At 38.0% G+C, this 21116-nt stretch overlaps 1 protein-coding gene across 1 annotated transcript in view; it reads left to right on the top strand.

Moving 5' to 3' along the window:
• Window positions 1–21116, top strand: part of LOC128355967 (MAM domain-containing glycosylphosphatidylinositol anchor protein 1) — a 176779-nt gene that overhangs the window by 120190 nt on the left and 35473 nt on the right. Inside the window, exons 6-8 of the mRNA XM_053316362.1 lie at window positions 11942–12211; window positions 14155–14484; window positions 16203–16499. Coding sequence (XP_053172337.1) covers window positions 11942–12211; window positions 14155–14484; window positions 16203–16499 — 897 coding nt within the window. The remainder of the gene's footprint in view (window positions 1–11941; window positions 12212–14154; window positions 14485–16202; window positions 16500–21116) is intronic.

Genomic DNA, 21116 nt, shown 5'->3' on the forward strand with positions numbered 1-21116 from the left:
GAATGTACTGTAATGGTATACTGGCATCAAACCACCAACACACCTCCACTCCAACTGTAAAAGTGTGTAGGTGGTTTGAAACTTAAAGCTACAAATGCATGAAGAATAGAATACGGTGACAAACAAGAATAAATGGAAGGAAATAACAGAAATACTCTGTCCTCTTTGTAGACCTTCCACCGTTTCCCTTTTGCAGGCCTAAACCTGCAGCTGGTTTTGAACACATTTTCTTGTTAACATTCATCTGTAAATGCAAGTAAAGGATTCTTTTTTTTTCATAGAGTGATGCTTTATTCAAGGTTAGCTAGTTTGTTATTGGTAAGCCTGAACACATTTCATCCACAACATACTCTGATCAAGATAAAGCGATAAAGAGATAAAGGGTGAATAAAGTAATACAGGGTCATGAAATAGATAACAAACAAGTAACAATATTTTTCTCCAGGGAAAGGCACTGAAATGACAAGAGTGATTAAAGTCATAATATTACAAGAAAAAAAGTCATAATATTAAGAGAAAAAGTCATAATGCTACGAGAATAAAGTCGTAACCACAGATAGCCTTGCAGTCGACCACTAACAGACAGCTCCTCTTCCACAAAAGAAGCAATTTCGTCCAAGTCTGTGTGGTTCTTTCTTCGAAATACTGTAGACACAGTCATTTGCACAATCATTTCAAAGTCCTGATATTGATAATTTGATGCTGATATGCCAAGAGATTGAGTATTTCCTTATTTGTGAAACTGATACCAAAGTATAACTTCACAAGATGCTCAACATTCCTCATTTTAACGCAGGGGGAAGACTGCTCTTTCTTGTAAGAGTTCTCGTAAAATTACTACTTTATTCTTGCAATATTATGACTTTATGTTATAATTTCCAAAAAAAATTAAAAAATAAAAATAATTCTCTTAGTCTGGGCCTAATACTCCATCATGCAAAAGAGAACAAGAATAAAGAAAATAAAAAAAGAAACATATTGCAATGAGAGTAAGAGCAATGAACAGATGGACACAGAGACAGAGATAGAGAGATTGTAAAAGAGGAAAACAAACAGTGAGTTGTTGCTTTGTTTTTATCCTCTATAATATTTATCTAACGAGCATATTTTGTTATTCCCTGCTGAGCTCCCTTTTTGTCCTTGTGGCGTCAGTCACCGCTTAGATTAGATTCATCCAACTAGGTCATGCCATCACCGCTGATTCACTGAGCTGGGACAAAGGGATTGATTGATTTTTATATCATAATCCCGGCCTGGGATTTGAGTACGGGGATTGTGCCCTCCACTTACTGACGGCACTGGCCAAATCCTCTTCCCCTGCCTCTCATAAAAAGAACATGGGGCCGATGCTCCCGGGGCATGTCGTGTTATTTAAAGTGGTGAAGTACAGGGGGTAATGGAATAAGACTGGGATGTGTAGAGGGTTGGAGCAAAATATTAGATTGAATTACATTGACTTCCACTGTAACTGAAATTTGACTTTGTATTTTTTTTCACATTTTAATCTGTCAAAAACTAGAAACATGCATATGAAAATACATATGATTAAGACACACCAGTTATCATCATAGGATTCACCATGAGAATAATTAAATTACAGTGAATGCAGTTGCAGTGCAATGACATAAATCTTATACATCTTAGAACATAAAAACAAAACTATAAATAGTTAACCAGTTACATGCCTCACAAGAGATGAATTCCTGCAAGCTGTCAACACTGGGTATATAAGAAGACACTTTCCTCTTACTAAGAAACGGATTATTTGAAGCTAAAAACTAATAGTTAACTAATATCACAAAACGACCAAATGTCTGAACAATATATTTGTATTTTTAATAACTGTAGTACTAAATAGGTTTATCGAAGAAAAGCTCATCCACACAAAAAAGACAAAGAGATAACATAAGAAAAAGATATGCACAAATAGCTTTTCATAATTGCCACACTGCAAGCAGTTGTTAGATTAGTGAAACAATTTACAGATAATATTCATCAGAGACTGTCACTGTTTCTAAATGCTTATGTGTTCATTGTGGTGCACAGTGTCAAATTAAATTATACTTTGGAAATGCAAAGACTTTTTTCTGCTGTTATCATAAATAAAAGAAAGAAAAACTAATCAATGCTATAAAAATGTCTCTCCCTGCTTTATAAAGGTAACAGGTATGCTGGATAGAACACACACACACTGATGCATTCACAGTGATTTAAAGCTGTTGAGCAGACTGAGTTTGCCAGTAAATCTGAACGATGGGAGAGTTGATTCAGTCCTTTATTGATCACTGTAACTCTTACTGCAGTACACCATCCCAATAGTATGACACTTATACAAGTCGTAATATACTGTATATGATTAGATCAATAGGTTGCAAATCCTATCGCGTATGAATTCCCCCTTGAAAAGTTGAGGATCAATGGGCAATCTACAATAATCCTTAGTACTGTAAAACCTCTGTAGTAGGACGTTGTATGGCAGCTGTGCAGTCAGTTTTATGTAAGGCTATAATCCTTGTATGAAAGCAGTTATGTGAAAGAGAGAGATAATCTGAAAGAGTGAAAAGAGAGAGACGGACATGTCCCTTCTAGCTGTAAAGCTTTGACACTGCTTACTACATTTATTTCTGTACACATTTATAAGAAGTTATTAATGAATTGAACATTTGTGTTTTGGCTGTATCATTATAAGTTAAAGGCCTCACACAGGAATTACTACACTGTTCAGTCCCCGAACTTCTCAGACATTTCTTCAGTAGTCCATATATCCCCACCCTGATCCCCTGACTGGACTGGATTTTAGCCACACCACTGGCGAGAATCAATTTGCTTGTCAGGCTGCTTTGATCTTTTTTTTTTGTGAAGACATTGGAGTGGACTTTAAGAATTTCAGTTCTGTGCCCTCTGTGTTTGACCTTTTCTGTTTTAAAACATATTGCTCTAATAACCCAGGGATGTTTGAGTGAGCATGCAGCTTCTTTTCATCAGTGCTCTGCTTCACATTCACAGGATTACACACATTTACAACAGGAATCTATTGTTGGTCACTGTGTTATTTCACTGGACCACATTTCCCAATCAGCTTTTTGGATTTACTTGTCTGAATGAAGTCCAGTTTTGGCTTCAGATTAACTATTTCAACCTATTGTGACCTAAACATACTGTGTTAAAACTGACAAATTTAACATTGCATTTAGTTATCAAAACTATTATATTTGTGTAATTGGACACAAAAAAAGATAAAATCAAGCAGGTTTTCAGTTGCTTTCATCTTTTGTAGTCAGTTTCTGGTCACAATACTGCAATTGCTTGGAAGTCATTTCAAATAAGGGTGATATTCATGGGGTCCCAGCCATTGAATTTGCCAAGTCATAGCACAGTTGATTTTGCAGGGTTTGGAAGTGTAATCTATATTAAATGTTACTGAAATAATTAACTAGACCATCTTAACTACAGGATCATGGATACACAGACTCGATTTATTTATTTTAATGTGCAATGTAAAAACAAAAAAACCCAAAGTTTAACTGTCCAATTTCCTCTGGTACCAAGAGGTATATATTTCTTACACAGATTGTGCATGATTTTCACACAGCTCTTTGTAGTTTTCACCTGTTGATAGGCCGTGTAGCCATGCATAGAGAAAAAAAAAGCCCCAAAAAAGAGATGAGCAACATAATGCCCTTAGGGATGCGTGCGGCTTCTGTGGCCAGTGTAACAGCTTCAATTGATTGCAATGGATGTGCTTAGTATTGCACCATGGCCGTACATGCTGTATTTTGGATGTAATGGTTAAGGCTCATACCATATAACTGCAACATCCACAGTTCGATTCCTGGCTGGGGGATCCCTGTTGCATGTCACACCCATGCCATGTCTCTTCTCCTGATTCCTGTCTAGCTACATTGACTCTCAAATAAAGGCAAAATGCCAAATATAATCTTAATATATAATATTCATATAAACCAACAAGTCCCCAAATTAAACAATAAAATGTGTCACTAGTTCACATACTTAGGGATGACAGATAGGAGTTTTTTCTTACACTCCTCTTGGCAGGATAACACCATTTGTCAGTTAGAAATTACAGTTTAAAATGATGAATAGAAAAATATATGTTCTGGCTTTTGTTTGAGGGGGAAATTAACATCTTTAATTATATTCTCAAGCCAGTCGAACAAAAACTACATATCATTGCTAAATTAGCACATTCATATTATACAGTCACTGACAGAGTATTGGATTGGGCCCAGTGCAGTGCCCTTGAAATAATTTGGGATTCATCTCCTCTCTATCACGTCTGTGCTGTGGCCACTCTCCATCTATCTATCTATCTATTTGTCTGTCTGTCTGTCCGTCCGTCCGTCCGTCTGTCTATCTATCTATCTATCTATCTATCTACTGTATCTATCTATCTATCTACTGTATCTATCTATCTATCTATTGTGAACTATCTACATTGTTTGGATAAGAAATGTAAAAGATAAATATATTGGTAAAAGACGCACACATTTGCTGTTACCCCTCAAGCCGCTGGCCACTCTTCTCTCAGACAGCACACTGAGCACAGCCCAGGACCAGAGTTAGAGAGGGTATAAGGCAGCAGAGCTTTGGCAGCTAACATGTGAAATACACTTCAGACCATCAAAAAAATGGATGAAACTGAAAACATTTCAAATAGCCCAGGCTACTTTGTAGACATCCCAACCTGCAAAAACTCATTTCAGGGAGGTGTAGGTCTGGGGGAGGAGGTGGGGAGATTGCTCTGATAAGCGGCAACACAGAGCTATCAGGATGCTTTGCTCTCACACGAGCTGCATTAATAGTCACACACACTCACACTTACACGTGCAGTCACTCTCTAGCTCGCACTCTTGCTTGCACGCTCCAGATTCCGGGAGATTGGATCTCATTTGCGGGCGTCAGGGAGACGCTATCAATATGCGGGAGAGTTGGGATGTCTGACTTTGTAGTAAAAACACATGCAAAAACAGATTTTGCAACCTCCAAGCCTCCATTTTCCAAATTACACCTGGAGCATTTTGTCCTGTTGGCACTGAGGATGAACCTCTAAGCCAACCTGCCATCCTCTCAGTTTTTTGACTGACATATTTTATTGGCAATCACTACTATTGGCACAAAACACAAACTATCCTACAACACAGATCATTATGCTGTTTACTTTTCCATACATCTTTATCTACACTGCATTTGTAGCTGATTACTCCTAATAAACCCTCTGCCTTTACCTCATGGATTAATTCATTTGACACATACAATAGAGTATAATAGTGAAAGAGGAAGCAAGAAATTAGGTAGAATGAGATTCAGCTATAGATACATAGACAGGGTAAGGTAAAAAGACAGACATTGAAGATACAGAGGTGACAAACTGACAGGGAGAAAAGGAAGTGAAAGAGTGAAAAAAGTGTAAGCGTGGAAGAGGGAGGCATTTGTTACCTGGTTGTAAACCGCTGTGCTGCACATAAATCCCATTACTTTGGGACGAGTGCTGGCTGATCCCACCGTTACCGTCACCCACGCATCCCCAGGAAATTGAAGCTATAATTCTCAAATCCTCAGTTCCTCCCCCCATTGCTTCATTTTCAATGTTCCTTCTTTTTTTTCACCTAGACTTTATACTCTTTCTTATTCCTGGAATTACATGTTAAATTTGTTTAATTCTTTAATTATTAAATTGTTATTTGTTAGGAACATTAGTACTACAGCTGTTCAATAACCTGCAGAAATTAAAATTAAAAAAAATAACAAATAAAACATGCAGTGAGAATTCATGATGTGATGGGGGTGTGTTATGGAAACAAAACAAATGGGATAATTGGATCCGAGAGTCCGTGTGCTTGACCTTGTGAAGAAAGACATTTATGAGAAGCGATGCCCACAGGTGCTTCTTTTCAGTGTGCTTCTTCTCCTGTGGAGTGAGATTTGTTTGGGCAGCTTGAGAGTGTGAGACAGAGTCGTGGGACACCTGAAAGTCGATGTCCCTTGCCAAAAGTGCACCATTTGGCAAACATGATAAATGTCTTCTTCATCCTTCTTATTCAAATTGAACGTACCAAGCCAAAGGACATCTGCTACCCTCTACATGGAGGGAGGAGGCAAAATAGGATTTTAGGTTGAGAGCACAAATTAAGTCATTTCTGTGCACAAAGTATACAATCAAGAGTCTTAATGAAGAAATTGAGCCCACAAAATGCTTTTCTTATTTTTTTATGACACCAGACAATGCACTTTCCATTGTGAAAAATGTCTTTGAGAACTTCCTGAGTTTATTCTTAGGGCTGTGGGGGGTTTCATTACCTTAGAGACCTTTAACGGGTCCAACACAAAACTAAAACAAAGAGACACACACTAACATTTACCTATTGTCAGTGTCCAGTCTTCTTGACTAGCATGGCTTTCAAACATAATACAGTATGAGTTCACTCCACATGAACAGCATGTAGACTTACTTTGATTTATTGGGCCTGACATAAACAGTATAATAGATTGTGACAACATACAGTCATGTGACATAATTTATCCCCAGTTACCTCCATACTTTACTTCATTGTAACATTGTAACTAACAAACAGACAAATTATCAAGCAAAACGGTTTCCACACTGGCTACTTTAATACTTAGAAAGCACTTCAGGCCTACAGGGGTTTACTCTCCCAGTGCTGTGATTTGATACAATGGGAGTGGACAGTGCTATTTATGTGCTGATTGCAGTTGTTACACCGGTGAAATTTCTTGTCAGCTTGAGAGCCATCACTAGTGAAGTTAGCTAAAGAGATATCCCATTAGTGTATGTGTTTTTGCATGCACATTTTTGTCACCCATTTAAGAGAGTGCAAGCATGTCTGCGTGTGTGCACAGCTTTGTGCGCATTCTTGTATTAGTGGAAACATGCATCTGTAAACTAGTTTGTTGAGCCTCTGTGAACCTCTTTCATTACGGTGATTGCAATCTGTTAAAAAAGAGATTAGATGAGAGGATGTACTGCGTAAAGTCTATTAGAGGAATGAATTGCTTCCTGTACTCTGTGGAGTCAGCCTCTCACTGAGGATTAACTCTCTCTCAGGTTGATAAAAGCCTGGATTCTCCTCCTCCTTGTCCTCTAGAGCCCATTTAAAGGACCCAGTCTGGAGTATACTCCTTCAAAATGCTCAAAAATAAAACCTCTACCACTCCCCGAGGATGCAGGCTGTCTTTCAGAGGCTGTAGCAGGCTCAATTTTAAAGCTACAGTGAAGATATTGGTATCATATGAAACAAGACAACCTAAGGCATCCAACGGTACCAACCATGTCATGTCTAGCTCGTCGGAAAGGGGGATAAATAATGCTCTAAGTTTGGGCTGAATTTTGATGAGGGAAAAACTGACAGTCATTTAAAAAAAGGAGTTTCTTGGCCACTCACCTTAACATATCTGAATGAAAACAGGTTATATTGGTACATTTGGTTCTACTCTTTATAGACATGCCCATTTTATGTTAATTCCATGTGCTTTTTGGCAAAAACTGTATTGTTTTCTTTGTTGTTTTTGCATGGAGTATCATGTATGTTATTCTCACCTATTCTAAACATGGTGTACTTAAATATTTCTGCATACCAGGGTCTCTAAAAAGTCTTAAAATTGCATACATTGCATATGACTGGACAGCTGAGACTGTTGTGAATCAACTGATGACTTAACTTCACTGAGTAAAATGGCCTATTGTGTCCTCTAGGATGATAACAGCCTCGTGAAACTTTACAACCACATATTAGAGACCTATATCATTCAGAGGATGCATGGCTTTCCTACACATACTATCAATACAGGGATTTCTGAGCAATATCCAGAATAGTTTATCTCACCATCCAATCATGGAACAGTGCAATACTTTTTCTGTGATGTTCCTCAAGGTCTTGTTGTCTTAATTTAAGTACATTAGGGAGATTTTTGACCATTTTTATCCATTCTTAAGTGGTCCAAAATTTTGCACCAAATCTGTGTAACAAATGGTACCCATCATTTCTGCAATAATTTCTGATACATAATTAATCTTAAGAATGACCATCAAATACTTCCAAAATAATGTTCTAAGTCCTTATACAGTCTAAACGTTCGAATTTGAAGAGGCACCTACCCAAAATGTTGATTCCATATTTATTAATCTAAGGTAGGTCCACAGATCACATATTGTTCACCCTTCAGTGATACACAGCCACAACTGGAAGCTTCCCAGTTCTGTATATCCACAGTCTAAAAAAAATAAAAAATGCACATGATTGCTTTAGCTGCTGCTTCTGCGGCAATCACAAAATTAGAATTGTTGCATTGATACAAATGCTCACTTTTATGCATGTTTCTTTCTTACAAGCATATAAAGCAAAATGTGCAAACACATCATCACATCATTACATGTATTTGTAATACAAATTCTGAATTTAACCATACCAAATTGATAGTTGTAAATGTCTCTTGATCACACACACCTGTTTTTAAGGAGATTACCATTATGGGACATTGTGCACCTGTAAACTCAAGATTGAAAGACTGCCAGGATCCACACTGACACACCATTTATACTAAAAACTACTGATGAAAAGCCAGACATGCTCCCTTTGAATTTCCCAACCCAAGAGTCTGTGTATAGTATCATCAAGGTCCTTTTCTTTCCCTAAGCATCATATCAAAAGAATTGCTAATGGTAGAAAGAGGTGACTGGTCCAGATGACAGACAGCACATGTTCCTGCCGATAATTCTTTACTCAGGCTACTATTGGTTTACCTTACTTCCACCTCTGGGGTTGCATTTGTTTATTTTCTTCAAACATCTAAACCTATTAAACAGCACAAGACTCTTTCATCTCTCTTCATCCAATGAATTGGCAAAAAAAAAGGTGTTTACCCCTGTAGCTCCAGCGCTTTGCTGCGTATGTGTTTTTTGGTGTCTTCCTCAGTTTTTGTGCCAGAAGAGGGATATTTGCTAAATAAGAAGCATACTGTATAATGAATTCATACATGCAATAATTAGGAGAAAACTATGCAATCAGTTCAGTTGCCAAGATTTATTCTAAAACCAAAAACGCCCTGCAAATGTTTCCATAACAGAGCAATGTATAACAATACACAACAATGTAGAGTTATCACTTGTTGCATGATGTCTTACAGTGTTGTGTTATGAATATAAAACTAATATTCCCTTGTGTCATGGCAGCTTAATGAAAAATACATGCATAATTCCAAGAGGCAGGTTGTGTGAGCACATTTCAAACTAAGTACAATCACCTTTTTTTTGCTTCTATAACTTGAAAAATGGTTACAGGTAGAGCAATGGACACATACAAAAACTCAACAAAACTCTATAGTTGAACCACCATTAGCAACTCATGACTAGGAAACCAGCTCCAGTGGAGAAACTGGGGCCTAGCTGTTGTGCTTTAGGGTGTTTTTACTGTAGTTGATGGGGTCGAGAACTTGTCTATTTCACTTCACCTAAAAATAATTTTGCAGCCACTCGAGGGGTTGAAACAGGTGGTATTTTGGTCACAAGCTCATTTCTCTAAATGTTAAACTCCTGTCACCAAGTGTATGCCCTGTGGAAAGATATGCAAAAAACCTATTGCAAGATGTTGCAGATAGGAATAGTTCTGAGCTTGACATTGAACAAGAAAGTATTGCTACTCATTGGGTTTTCACTATCTTTAATCTATAGGGAAGTCAGGGCTTTGATGCTCACAGTGAAACACAGTGAAATAAGAGGCCTCAAATGGCTGTCTGGTAAGATGGGAAGTGAGTTGATGAACTTTGTGTCCTGCCCATTGCTTGGGACTGTTTGCGTTGGAATTCTTATGGGATTTTTAATTGTACCAGATCCTCCCTGAAATGTCATTCAACCAGGAGTGTCTCCACTTCTTGGGGTGCCTTGAAAGATGTTCCACTGTGTGACATCTGTGCAGCAGCTGCTTGGGCTTCTTCCTGCACCTATGCCTGCTCCTATACAGAGTTGATATGGCTGTGACAACAGCAGTCTTGTCTGCCCCTTCAGTCTTCAACTGAGGCTCAGTGGTACAGATCTCTCTTGTGATCTTGTTGGTATGGATCATCCAGATATTTCATACCTGGATGGTGGTCAGGAAGAAAGAAATACAATGAGAGTTATGAATGTTACTCTGGATGAGTTCATTGTCACTCAGAGTCTTGACAAGAAGATGACTACTACTGTAGGTGCCAGGCCTCTTTATCAGGTTGCTTGCATCACGTGTGTGACTATTTTGACACAAAGTCTTGACCTCCTGAGCATACATATTCAGGTGTTTCATAATGTCTCTGGCAGTCTGAAGGCTTTTTATGGACTGATGTCTGTTATGAGATGGTGATGTGAAGCCTGTCTTTTAACTTTTCTCTACTTTTTGCGTCTTGTTTTTGGGTCTTATGTGTCTGTACGACCATGCCAGAGACCAACATGCTTACCCACTGGGAAATACTTTCCCTAAGGGGACAATAAAGTTTCTATCTATCCTGGGCACCCGTCTCTAGATGCTGAACACTCTAAACTCTAAAGTGTCAGTTACACAGTCACCAGCAAAGAGGGCATCCATGTGTCACTAAACCTACAGTACTGGATTCATAATAAAGGAAATAACACACTATACAGGCTCTGTTATACTAAATAGATCATATCAGATGACAATACAAGGTTAAATAGACCTAGACCTATCTAATTGTATCAACCTAATTGATACCTGGAAGTGTGAATACCTGGTATTGATAAGCTATTGAGCCGAGTGACTACTTTTATATTTTTAGATCTTTTGGTTTGTGAGATCTGACTATGAAAACAATCTGAGCATTTCATTTTCACCCACCATTTGGTCATTTGTGAATACAGTACACACTGAGCCCATGTTCTCATCTTTGTGTGTGTACTGTACATGCTGGTTTTACTGTCAATATGGTTGTGTGTATTTCTTCCCCCCTACCGAACCTTCTCTTTGATCATGAATATCTTTTTCTTTTTGTGCTGTTTTCCCCTTCCCCTTTCAGTTTTTGGTACTGTGTGTGTGTTACCCCTTGCTCCCACTGCTATGCCCTTTTTTTGTATTCTGAATCTGCTGAGGTCCAATCAATCTCTGTCTGGCAACATGTTTTTTCCCCCTCTGCAGTTGCATTTTGGGTCATCTTGTACTTTTCCTGTGAGGTCAGTCATAGGAAATTTAGCCTACGCAGTGGCTTGGGAAGATACGTGCAAAGAGAGTCAGGAAACAAGGACATGAATTATCTTTGGTTTAGTGATTAGTGTGTATTGAGAAAAGGCTGGAAATTAAAACACCCTCACATGAATGCAAAGTGGTTCACAGGCACAGACATACATTACACACGCACACACACACACACACACACACGCACACACACACACACACACACACACACACACACACACACACACACACACACACAAATACAGGAGGAACAAATACACCTAGGTACATATTTACACACTTCATATTTGCAGTCAGAACAAAATTATAAATGTCTGCTGTGCATTGATTTGGTTGGAGATAAGGTTGTCTATTGTCTTCAGGTTTACTGAATCCCAATCTCAACTGAAATATCCACAGTAGTTGCATTTAGTAGTATTAAAACAAACACACACACACACACACACACACACACACACACACACACAAACACACACATTATCAGTCCCATTCTCACTTTTAAGTAATGTCATCACTTCCGTACTTCCGTCATCATGTATAGTGTAATCATGCAACCTCATTAGTAAACATCAAGAGTTTTTTATGTGCAGGTTTTAACAGCTGTAACCACCATACCTGTAAAACTAATGTGACGCATTAAAGAAAAACAACCGAGTTCTGTTCCATGTGAACTGACAAGGTGATTAGTAACCCTCTCTTCTCTCTTCCTTCCCTGCATCTCTTCCAAGCTCCTCCAATGATCCGGTTATCAGTCAACGACACAGTGGTGGTAGATCCTGGGCAGGATGTACTCATAACCTGTGAGGTGACTGCAGGTTTCCCCCTGCCCACAGTGATGTGGACACGATACCCAGGCCCCCTTCCTCTCAGTGCCCAAGTCCGCGGTGCCAATCTCTTCCTGCGGGCTGTCACACCTGCAGATGCAGGCTTCTACAACTGCACAGCGGTCAATAATGTGGGCAACCCTGCTCGCAAGAATGTAAATCTCGTCGTCAGGAGTAAGTAAAATTTGTACATGTTTGCAAAATGATGGAAGACAGGAGATTTTGAGATTGATAGTATCTTGATTGTATCTTATTATTTGTTTGGGTGCAAAATGCTTGGTCCAAACTTAACATAATTTACTCTGTCTTCATCTGGCAAAAAAATAATGGTCTTCTTTAATAGCTTTAAAGCTGGAAATGGTGTATGCAATGATTCATTTATTCATTTCATGTTTTTTTTAATATCCTTATTTTTAAAAAGAAAATAAATTAGTACAATTGCTTAACATTCTTTATTATTATTATTATTATTATTATTATTATTATTATTATTATTATGTAGTAGTAGTAGTAGTAGTATATTGGTTTAAACATACTGCATTTTTCATTTACATCTCTCTCCCCAGTCTATGCCTTTTTCAATCTAATGCTCAAAGCTTAAATTATTTTCTTCACTGAAAATGAAAAAAAGTGTTTTTTCTATTCCTTGTCAGCTTTATGAGTTGACTTTAATGTGTGATTTGTGCTATTATAGAATGTGTTCCTGTGTGAACATGTGTGTGTATGTGTGATGGTGTGTGACACGCGAACAGTTGATCCTCGATCATTACAGAGAGCTGATGTGAATCATGTCAGAATGGGCGGGTTAAGTATCGCTCTTCCTCTAATTCCCCTGCCGTTAAAACAGAATCCCTTCATTCTCCCTCCCCTCCGGCTATTTTTAGCCCCTTTAATCATCTTTATTCACTCCAATTAGTTAGACTGGAGTGGAAGCAATTAGCAGCAGTCTCTTCTGTTAGTTAACACTGTAGAAAGCGTATGCTGAATGGGTTTCTCCTGTTAGCTTAATGGGCCTGAACGCATCATCACACTAGCACAGGTGACAAGATGGTGGATGAGACACACGCATGCACACACACACACACACACACACACACTCATTCCGTGAGTGCAGGTAGACGTTCGTAGGTACAAAAGCGACAAAGCTGCACATACAAATAGATACACACACTGCCACATGTTCCCAAACACGCGTGCACACACACACACACACACACACACACACACACACTAGGCTCACAGCATTGTCTCCACACTTACCAGGTAAAAGGATTATGTTAAACATATGGTCACTGCTTCATATCCATAGCTCCACCCAAGCTGCTTGTTAACAAGCTCGAAAGGAGTTTAAATCAAGCTCTCCTCTCCTCCTCGCCGCCTGTCTCTCCCCTTAGTAGGGAAACAGAGAGCTGTTTTGTATTCAACATGGAAATCTGTTGGGGAAACGCAGCCTTTGAAACTGAAAATTAAATGTGACAGTGTGAGAGTTACTCTTTGTCCTTGATTTTGTTTCACCCCCCCCCCCATCTTTCTTATCCCCCAGTTATTTTATTCTGTATCTGGTTCCTTTTTTTTTCTCCCTCCTTCACAATTTGATTCTTCCTCTCTCACTCTTTCTTTCTTCTTCAATTTCCTTTTCCCTTTGGTTTTTTTTTTGTCATTCTGCCTCCTCCGTTTGCCTCACACACTTTGTCCCACACTCATCTGCTGTTCTGTATTAACAATCTTCCCCTTCCTCAATCCACTTTTTTCTTTTTTAATTGCTTTTTAAGTCTCTCCTTATCCAGCACCTGCTCTACTATATCAATTCATTAAAATAAGTTTAAATCTCTTTTGTCAAATTTAGATTTTTATTTAACTTCACATTAAACTTTATTAGCATTGCATAAATAAATGTTTGCTTCCGAAGTAAAATGTCAAAATTAAACAAAGGTTTTGCAGCTGGTAAGACATAAATATCATTGTCATGAAATATAAGTATTTTAGGAGTAGAAAATACTACCCCCCCCACCCCCCCCCCCCCACCCCACACACACACACACACACACACTCCACTCTTCACCATGTCTACTATTTAACCTGTTCTCTCTTCTTGTCCCCACTACCACCACACACAGCGATGACCAACCTGACCTTCCAAATTACACCAGACTCCAACAAGGACAGCGAGACCATCCAAATGGGTCGGGACCTCAAGCTGTCCTGCCATGTCGATGCCACCCCACAGGACAAGGTCAACTACACCTGGTACAAGAATGGCGCACCTGTCTTCAACTCAGACAGCCTGATCTTGCTACGCAGTGATCCAGACATGGCACCCGGCACCAGTAGCTTGGAGATTGTGGACATGAAGTTCAGAGACTTGGCTACCTACAGCTGTGTGGCTAACTTCCCAGGCAGCAGGGTGCAAGAGCTCCGTGTGGACGTCAACATCTCTCAGAACAGTGGTGAGATCTTCCTTTTCTTTTCTTTTCTTTTTTAAATATTTGATATCGCTGTCAGGCAGAGATAAATATCCATGACTTTCTAAGTGTCTGTCAACTGTAGTGAAAAAGCAAACTCACTCTGTCAGAAGAAAAAAAAATCACTTTGATGGGCCAGCACATTCATCTGTATTCAACCCACAAGCCATCACAAAGCCAAATGTGCCAAAGGGCTATAAATCAGTGCATGCATTTAAGTGCTGATCATTAGCATCACTGTGTATATGGTGGTAAATCTAGATGTTGTCTGATTGAGTAGATTTTGATCAGATGCTATTAGATAAAGAAGCAAATAGATCTTCATCTAAGAAAAATGATTTTCTACATTTTTCACATAGTGTTGCCCCATTCACCTGAACTAGCTCCTCTTTAATATTCTCCTTTGAGTAAATGTATCTGGGGCACTTTCAATGAACAGTATTTACTACTATTCTAAATGTAGTGCACGTGTGAACCAAATCCCCATAAAATAGTCAAAAAGAAAAAGTCAAATTAATGGGTGTTTCCATTCACCACTGCAAAATTACGATTCTGCAGTCCAGTGCCATTTAACTGCTGCAGAAGAAGAGGGTGCAACACGAGGAAGTAATTAGTAGCAACAGTGAACCTCAAACAATGGAAAGCCATGAGGAAAACATGATGAACATATGGCATTTCATGATTCATGTTTTAATATGAGGATTGTTGTTAATTTGAGGATGTTATAGTCACCTCATTGGTTCACATGTCTGATGTTTTCATCTAGAACTTTTTATTTGCCTCTTAGTGAAATGTAAAGCTTGATGTTTAAATCATACTTACCATGTATGTCATATTTTACTCTCAATCTCAATTTCCATTACACTTTGTCACATTTTCTTTTGATGGGCACACCAAACATTCTACCTCTGTGAAGGATTTAAAAAAAGGAATAAACATTTTCAACTTTTTTTCCAGTTGCTGATTGCTGGGGTTTGAACTCACGTTTTTGGGGGGGTTTTTTTACAAATTGAAATGTATTAAACTGGTACATCTGCTTGTTGCCCAGAGAATATTTTAGAAGTGTATAAATATGTGTCTGAGTGTGTCTTTGTGTATGCATGTGCAAGAATACATTGTGGTTAACTACATGTTCAGTAAACCAGAATGTTAGCATTTTATGCTGAGCAGTAATCTTAATTTAAAACTTTTAAAACATTATTGTCCAATAAAATTAGCCTTATAAATGTCAGTTCCTTTCATGCCATTTTTTTTCTCCATCTGTTTTCCGGTGTCTTTGTTCACACCGTCTGTACTTTTTAATTCATGTCCACCTCCTCACTTTTTAACATACCCCTGTTCCTCATTCCATGGTACCTCATCTTCTTACACAATTTAGAAAGGTTAAAGTGATACAAGATTATCTAAAAAAAAAACTTTTTTTTTTGTTTTCATGTTTTGTTGTTATTATTATCATGAACTAACATCATACTTATTCACAGCTTTTAGCTCACAATTACAAGCTACAATTTGTAGATAGAAGATCAAATCAGATTTTCTATTGTTCTTTCTATGAAGATAGTATTGCCAGTTTTGTACTGATATTGTTTTCCCTTATTGGAGCCTTTTGTAATATTGAAAAAACAACAAAAACACTTAATTTTAAGTTTTTTCTTTTTATTTACTATTCTTCTACATCTTTCTCTGCAATTTCTTCCTTCCAGTCTCTCCCCCAATGTTGACGGTTCCACCAGGAGGTCAGGTGGTCAGTGTGCGAGAGGGAGGCAACGTTGACCTTGTGTGCTTGGCAGATGGGAAACCACGTCCACCTGTTCTCTGGTCACGGACAGAAAAGGACTTATTAATGCCATCGGGGAAGTCCATAGTGGAGACACCTGATGGCCGCCTGAGGCTAAAGAATGTTAGTCGGGACATGATGGGGGTGTACCGCTGCCAGACTGCTCCATACAATGGGCTTAACATCAAACGCCGTGAAGCACAGGTCCAACTCAATGTGCAGTGTAAGTGCTGATCATATTATTTTCACTCAACTCAACAAAATACAACGCCATTGTTTAGATCAAGCATCAAAAGGTCAGAGCTACAAATTAAGAGCACTTGTGCCACCTTTTGTTGTGCTATTTGGTGTAAAGTAAAAAAAATCCAAATTGATTACTTTCAAATAGTATTATTTCATCACAGTATAACTGAGATAATACAGGATAATATGAACGTTCCCTCAGCAACAGCAGTAACAAACAGTAGTAGTAGCAGTACAAAGAGAAAACGCTTTTCTGTTTTTGAGTGTGGTTCTTTTTAATGGTATCTTTGCATATACCTCCATAGGCTATAAATGGCCTCCAAAAGTTGTTCTTTGTTCCTATGGTCACATCAGCGATCCAGCCCTTTTTTTGCTTTTTGCTCTGCCGTCAATAATAGAGTAATATTCACAATTTCAAAACAATGTACCCTAAAGACAGCTAAGGAAATGTATGGTGATGTTAAGAGTGTAAATAGGAAGTCAAAAGAAATGAGCACATACTTTTTTAGCTTAAAGGCTGCTTTCTACAGACCTACCTCATCCCCCTCTGAGAGCACTAAAGTGTGGTCTATCATTATAAAACTCCCAGAGGATGAACTCTGAGAAAGGAATACAATCTGTCTAACACATAATTTCAATACTGTTTCCCTTCCCATGAGGTTAAGTACTTTACTCACTTCTACAGTTGTGCCAGGACTCGCTGACACCAAGGAATGACACTCCTGGTTTTGAGAACTGCCACCTTATTATTTAAGTTGTAACACTGATATGAGAAGTCAACTCTTGTTAACCCCTCTTTTCAATAACTCTGGATGCTCTCTAGTAGGGCTGGATGATATGGACAAAATCAAGTATCACGATATTTTGACCAAATACCTCAATATCAATATTGCAATAATAGTGTAGAGATGACTCTTGATGCATCCACAAAATATTTGCACAATTACTTTTTTGATAAATAATCATCAGTAATGTGGATATAATGACAAAGTGGGTAAAAAATAATTAAGATAACTGCTAGCAAAGTCTGTGAAAGTTCACAAAGTTCAGAAAATGACATAGTTTACAGTAATGTAGTCTTTAAAACCAGAAAAAGACGATGTTGATGATATATCACAATATTACGATATCCAAAATCTAAGATGATATCTAGTGCATATCACAATATCGATATAATATCGATATACTGCCCAGCCCTTCTCTCTAGTGGGGAGGATGAGTGCTGTCATTCATGTAACATATTGTAACCAGTACATCTAATGTCATATTAAAAACAAAAAAACATCCAAGAACAAGAATTGGTTCTCATTCTGAACAATTAAGAAGACCAAAATTCAAGTCTTTAAGTTGTTTTGGCATTCATCCATAAGCCCAAAACAACAGATATGATGTGTTTAATCATTAACTCATTGTATAAAAGCATACATTATTTTGTAAAGATAATATAAAAGATGAAGCCTGATTTTTGCAGTGTATCACTAAAAAGGTAAGTAGTTCAGTAAATTTATGTTAACAAAAATCCATTATTTAGTTTAAACCTTTCAACACACTCCCAGTGTGCCCCTGACTCCAAGGTCAAGTTAAAAGGCTACTATTAATTGAAGTGATAATACAGAAAATTACGTATGAAAACAATATTAATTTAACACAAAAACAAGAAAAGTACATGTAAAACATCTATAAAACCCTAATGGCTCATAAAAGGGAGATAATAAATAAATAAATACCTGCATTTATTAGGAAATGTATTCTACTTCTTAAAATTGACACACACTGTATTTTAATGCTACTTTCAGCCATTAGACTAAACTATATTCCATTTCTTGTTTTTTTTCCAAATATTTAAATTTGCAACAAACAGTATCATAGTTGTGAGGCACCATAGTCGTAGCACCACAAGCAATGTAACTGCATGTATTTGTTGCCAATTACTGTACGCAAATTTGAGTTGACATTTTTTTTTCTTGGATAGTACAATATAGTATAGAGACTTTAAAGACCAAATTCCCTCACTGGAATACTTGATAAATACCAGTATGGCCATTATGTAAGGAGATGTACTCAGAGCAAAATGAAGGAGAAGAAATAACTGATTCCTATCTTCTCCTCTACTCTACTCTCCACTCCTCTCCTCCCTTAAAGAAGGATTTACAGAACTCCCTAATGCAGGCAGGGTGGAAGGGCAACACTGTGTGAGCTCTGCTGTCCACACTGGCCAACTCTGATTAATAGACCAGGTGGCCACCGCACTTTGGACAGAGAAAGAAACAGAGAGATGAGACAGATACATGAGCAAGACAGAGAGAAAGACAAACAGGGTTAAGAGAAAGCTTGAAACAGGAAAGCAGCATTAGAGATGCTAGAGAGAGGGAGGAGGAAATGTTAAGTGCTAAGAAAAAAAGTGTGACTTGGAGGTTTAAGAGATGGAAAAGAGTAAAAAAAAGAAATAAATCATATCGCTGTAGCTACAGCCAACTAAAGTGTCTTTCCTCTCTTCTCCTTCCACTGCTCTTCTTTATGTCCTGGTCTGATATTACTTCATTTGTTTGTTTTATCAGGTTTGTTTTGCCTTCTTCCATTTAGCAGTGCTGATCGATGTGAGGGAAGGATGCCATTATTTTCTGTGGCAGATATAATTAAGGGCATACACGGATTCTTGCCACTCTTGCCTCTCCCACTTATTCTTTTTTTTCGTATCCCTTTGTTACTCACCCACTCCTCTTCTTTCTATCGAAGAGAGGTGGCTGTTCTTCCTCATTGCCATTCTCATCATCATCAATCAGCTAACTGCTGGCCATGAGAGGGGACCTCTCTCCGTCTTGTCATTCCCTTTCTGCATCCTGCATTCTCTCATTCTCTCCTCCATACTCAATCATCGACTTCTCTCACTTTCACACCACACTTTCCCTATCATTTGTCTTCTTCATTGTCTCTTTCTTTAAGAGATGTTTCTCTCTCCCCTCATCCCACCTTACTCACCACACACAACCTCCCTCTCCCAGTCTTGTGTAAATTGATTTTCACTTTGTGTACTGTAAATGTTTGGCTTGGTTAGTGTTGCATTCCCGGATGGAATTCGTTTTGCATTCAATAAGACAGATAGCGATGGTGTGTTTACATGGATTATGGTCTTCTGACTATGAAACATTGCTGTGTGGTGCTTTGGGCTCTAAATGAAAAGCAAATAAATACAAAAAGTGACACTCCAGAGCATTTTAATAATTGAGTTAGAAATTGAAGTTACCCTTCGACTTGAAAATAGGAGACCTACCGCTAAGAAAGTTATAAGTGTTGAAATGAATACTTAACTTCTGGTAAAGGATTGTAATATCTTGTCTACCAAATTCAGCTGGGGATGGAATGATTTATAAACTGCTCACAAACCAGCTCAAAACTCAATACAGCTTCTCTAACCCCCATCTCCCTACAGTTTGACTGCTTTTCTTTACCCTTGCCACTGGTTTTCAAAGTTAAATAGCATAGTATGTATGCATGTGTGTGTGTCCATAAGCCGCAGCAGGGTATGTGACTGTACACTAATCAGTACATAGGATTACACCATGACCCTTGACCACTCACCCATCCTTCAGCAACTACGTGGTTCTAGTTGTTCAATAAGTAATAATAATGATGCTTGGACACCCAGCGGTAAATGATAATTTAGATTTTACAAATCAAAAAGAGGGGAGCTGTGAAGAGTCTAAATATTAATTATAGTAACAACTGGTATCATGGAAGCTGACAACTTAGACGTTTTGGTGGTTTCAAGCCTTTTTAGTATGCAACAGCCTACTCGTGTTCCTCTGACTGGAGTGCAAGCACAGAATGGTTAACTGTGATTCCAAACTAGGATTTGGTTTGGCTCTGTATATCACCTGTACACAAAAAATAAAGTGTAAAAACTTTACACACTCAGAGAATAGATGCATTTTCATAGGACATACAGATTTGGTAGAAATTCATAGAAAGCTTGAATAAAAATAATATTGACATTGTTAGTACTATGTTAATGGTAACAACTCTTTCAAATTGAATAAAATATGTTTGACCGTCTGAACGATCGAATCTAATCCGATTGGCATTATTGCTTATGATCTGACAACACAATGGTTGACGTTTAGTTAGGTTTACGCCCAAAAATGAGAGTCATGACTAAATGAAACCAATGTTGACGTAAAGTCCAATGTTTTGTTGTCCCATCCATCCACCCCAACCTACTCCTTCTGCCTCCTATGTCTCTCTATAAAGTTACCCAACTTCTTTCTGTGCTTCCAAAGGACAGACTAGTCTCATTATGGATTACAGTCTCTGGGTTTTATCAAGTTTTATTATGTATTAAGTCATAACACTTGGTTGTGTACCAAAATACAAATGACAACACCACCTATTAGCATTTTTTTACTCTTTGGAGCAAAAGATATAAATTATGATAAGATATAAATTATGGGCAGTCTACACTAAATTAGCACTGACACAATATGTCATTTAGATCACTTGCAATTACAGAAATTACTGGTTGAATGTCAAGCTATTGATATTTTCTTATGTTTTAGGATGCTTCACTCAACATTGAATCAGTCACAATGAGAGCCACTAT

Source organism: Scomber japonicus, chromosome 1 (assembly GCF_027409825.1).
Source record: "Scomber japonicus isolate fScoJap1 chromosome 1, fScoJap1.pri, whole genome shotgun sequence".
In the NCBI taxonomy this organism is placed as follows: domain Eukaryota; kingdom Metazoa; phylum Chordata; class Actinopteri; order Scombriformes; family Scombridae; genus Scomber; species Scomber japonicus.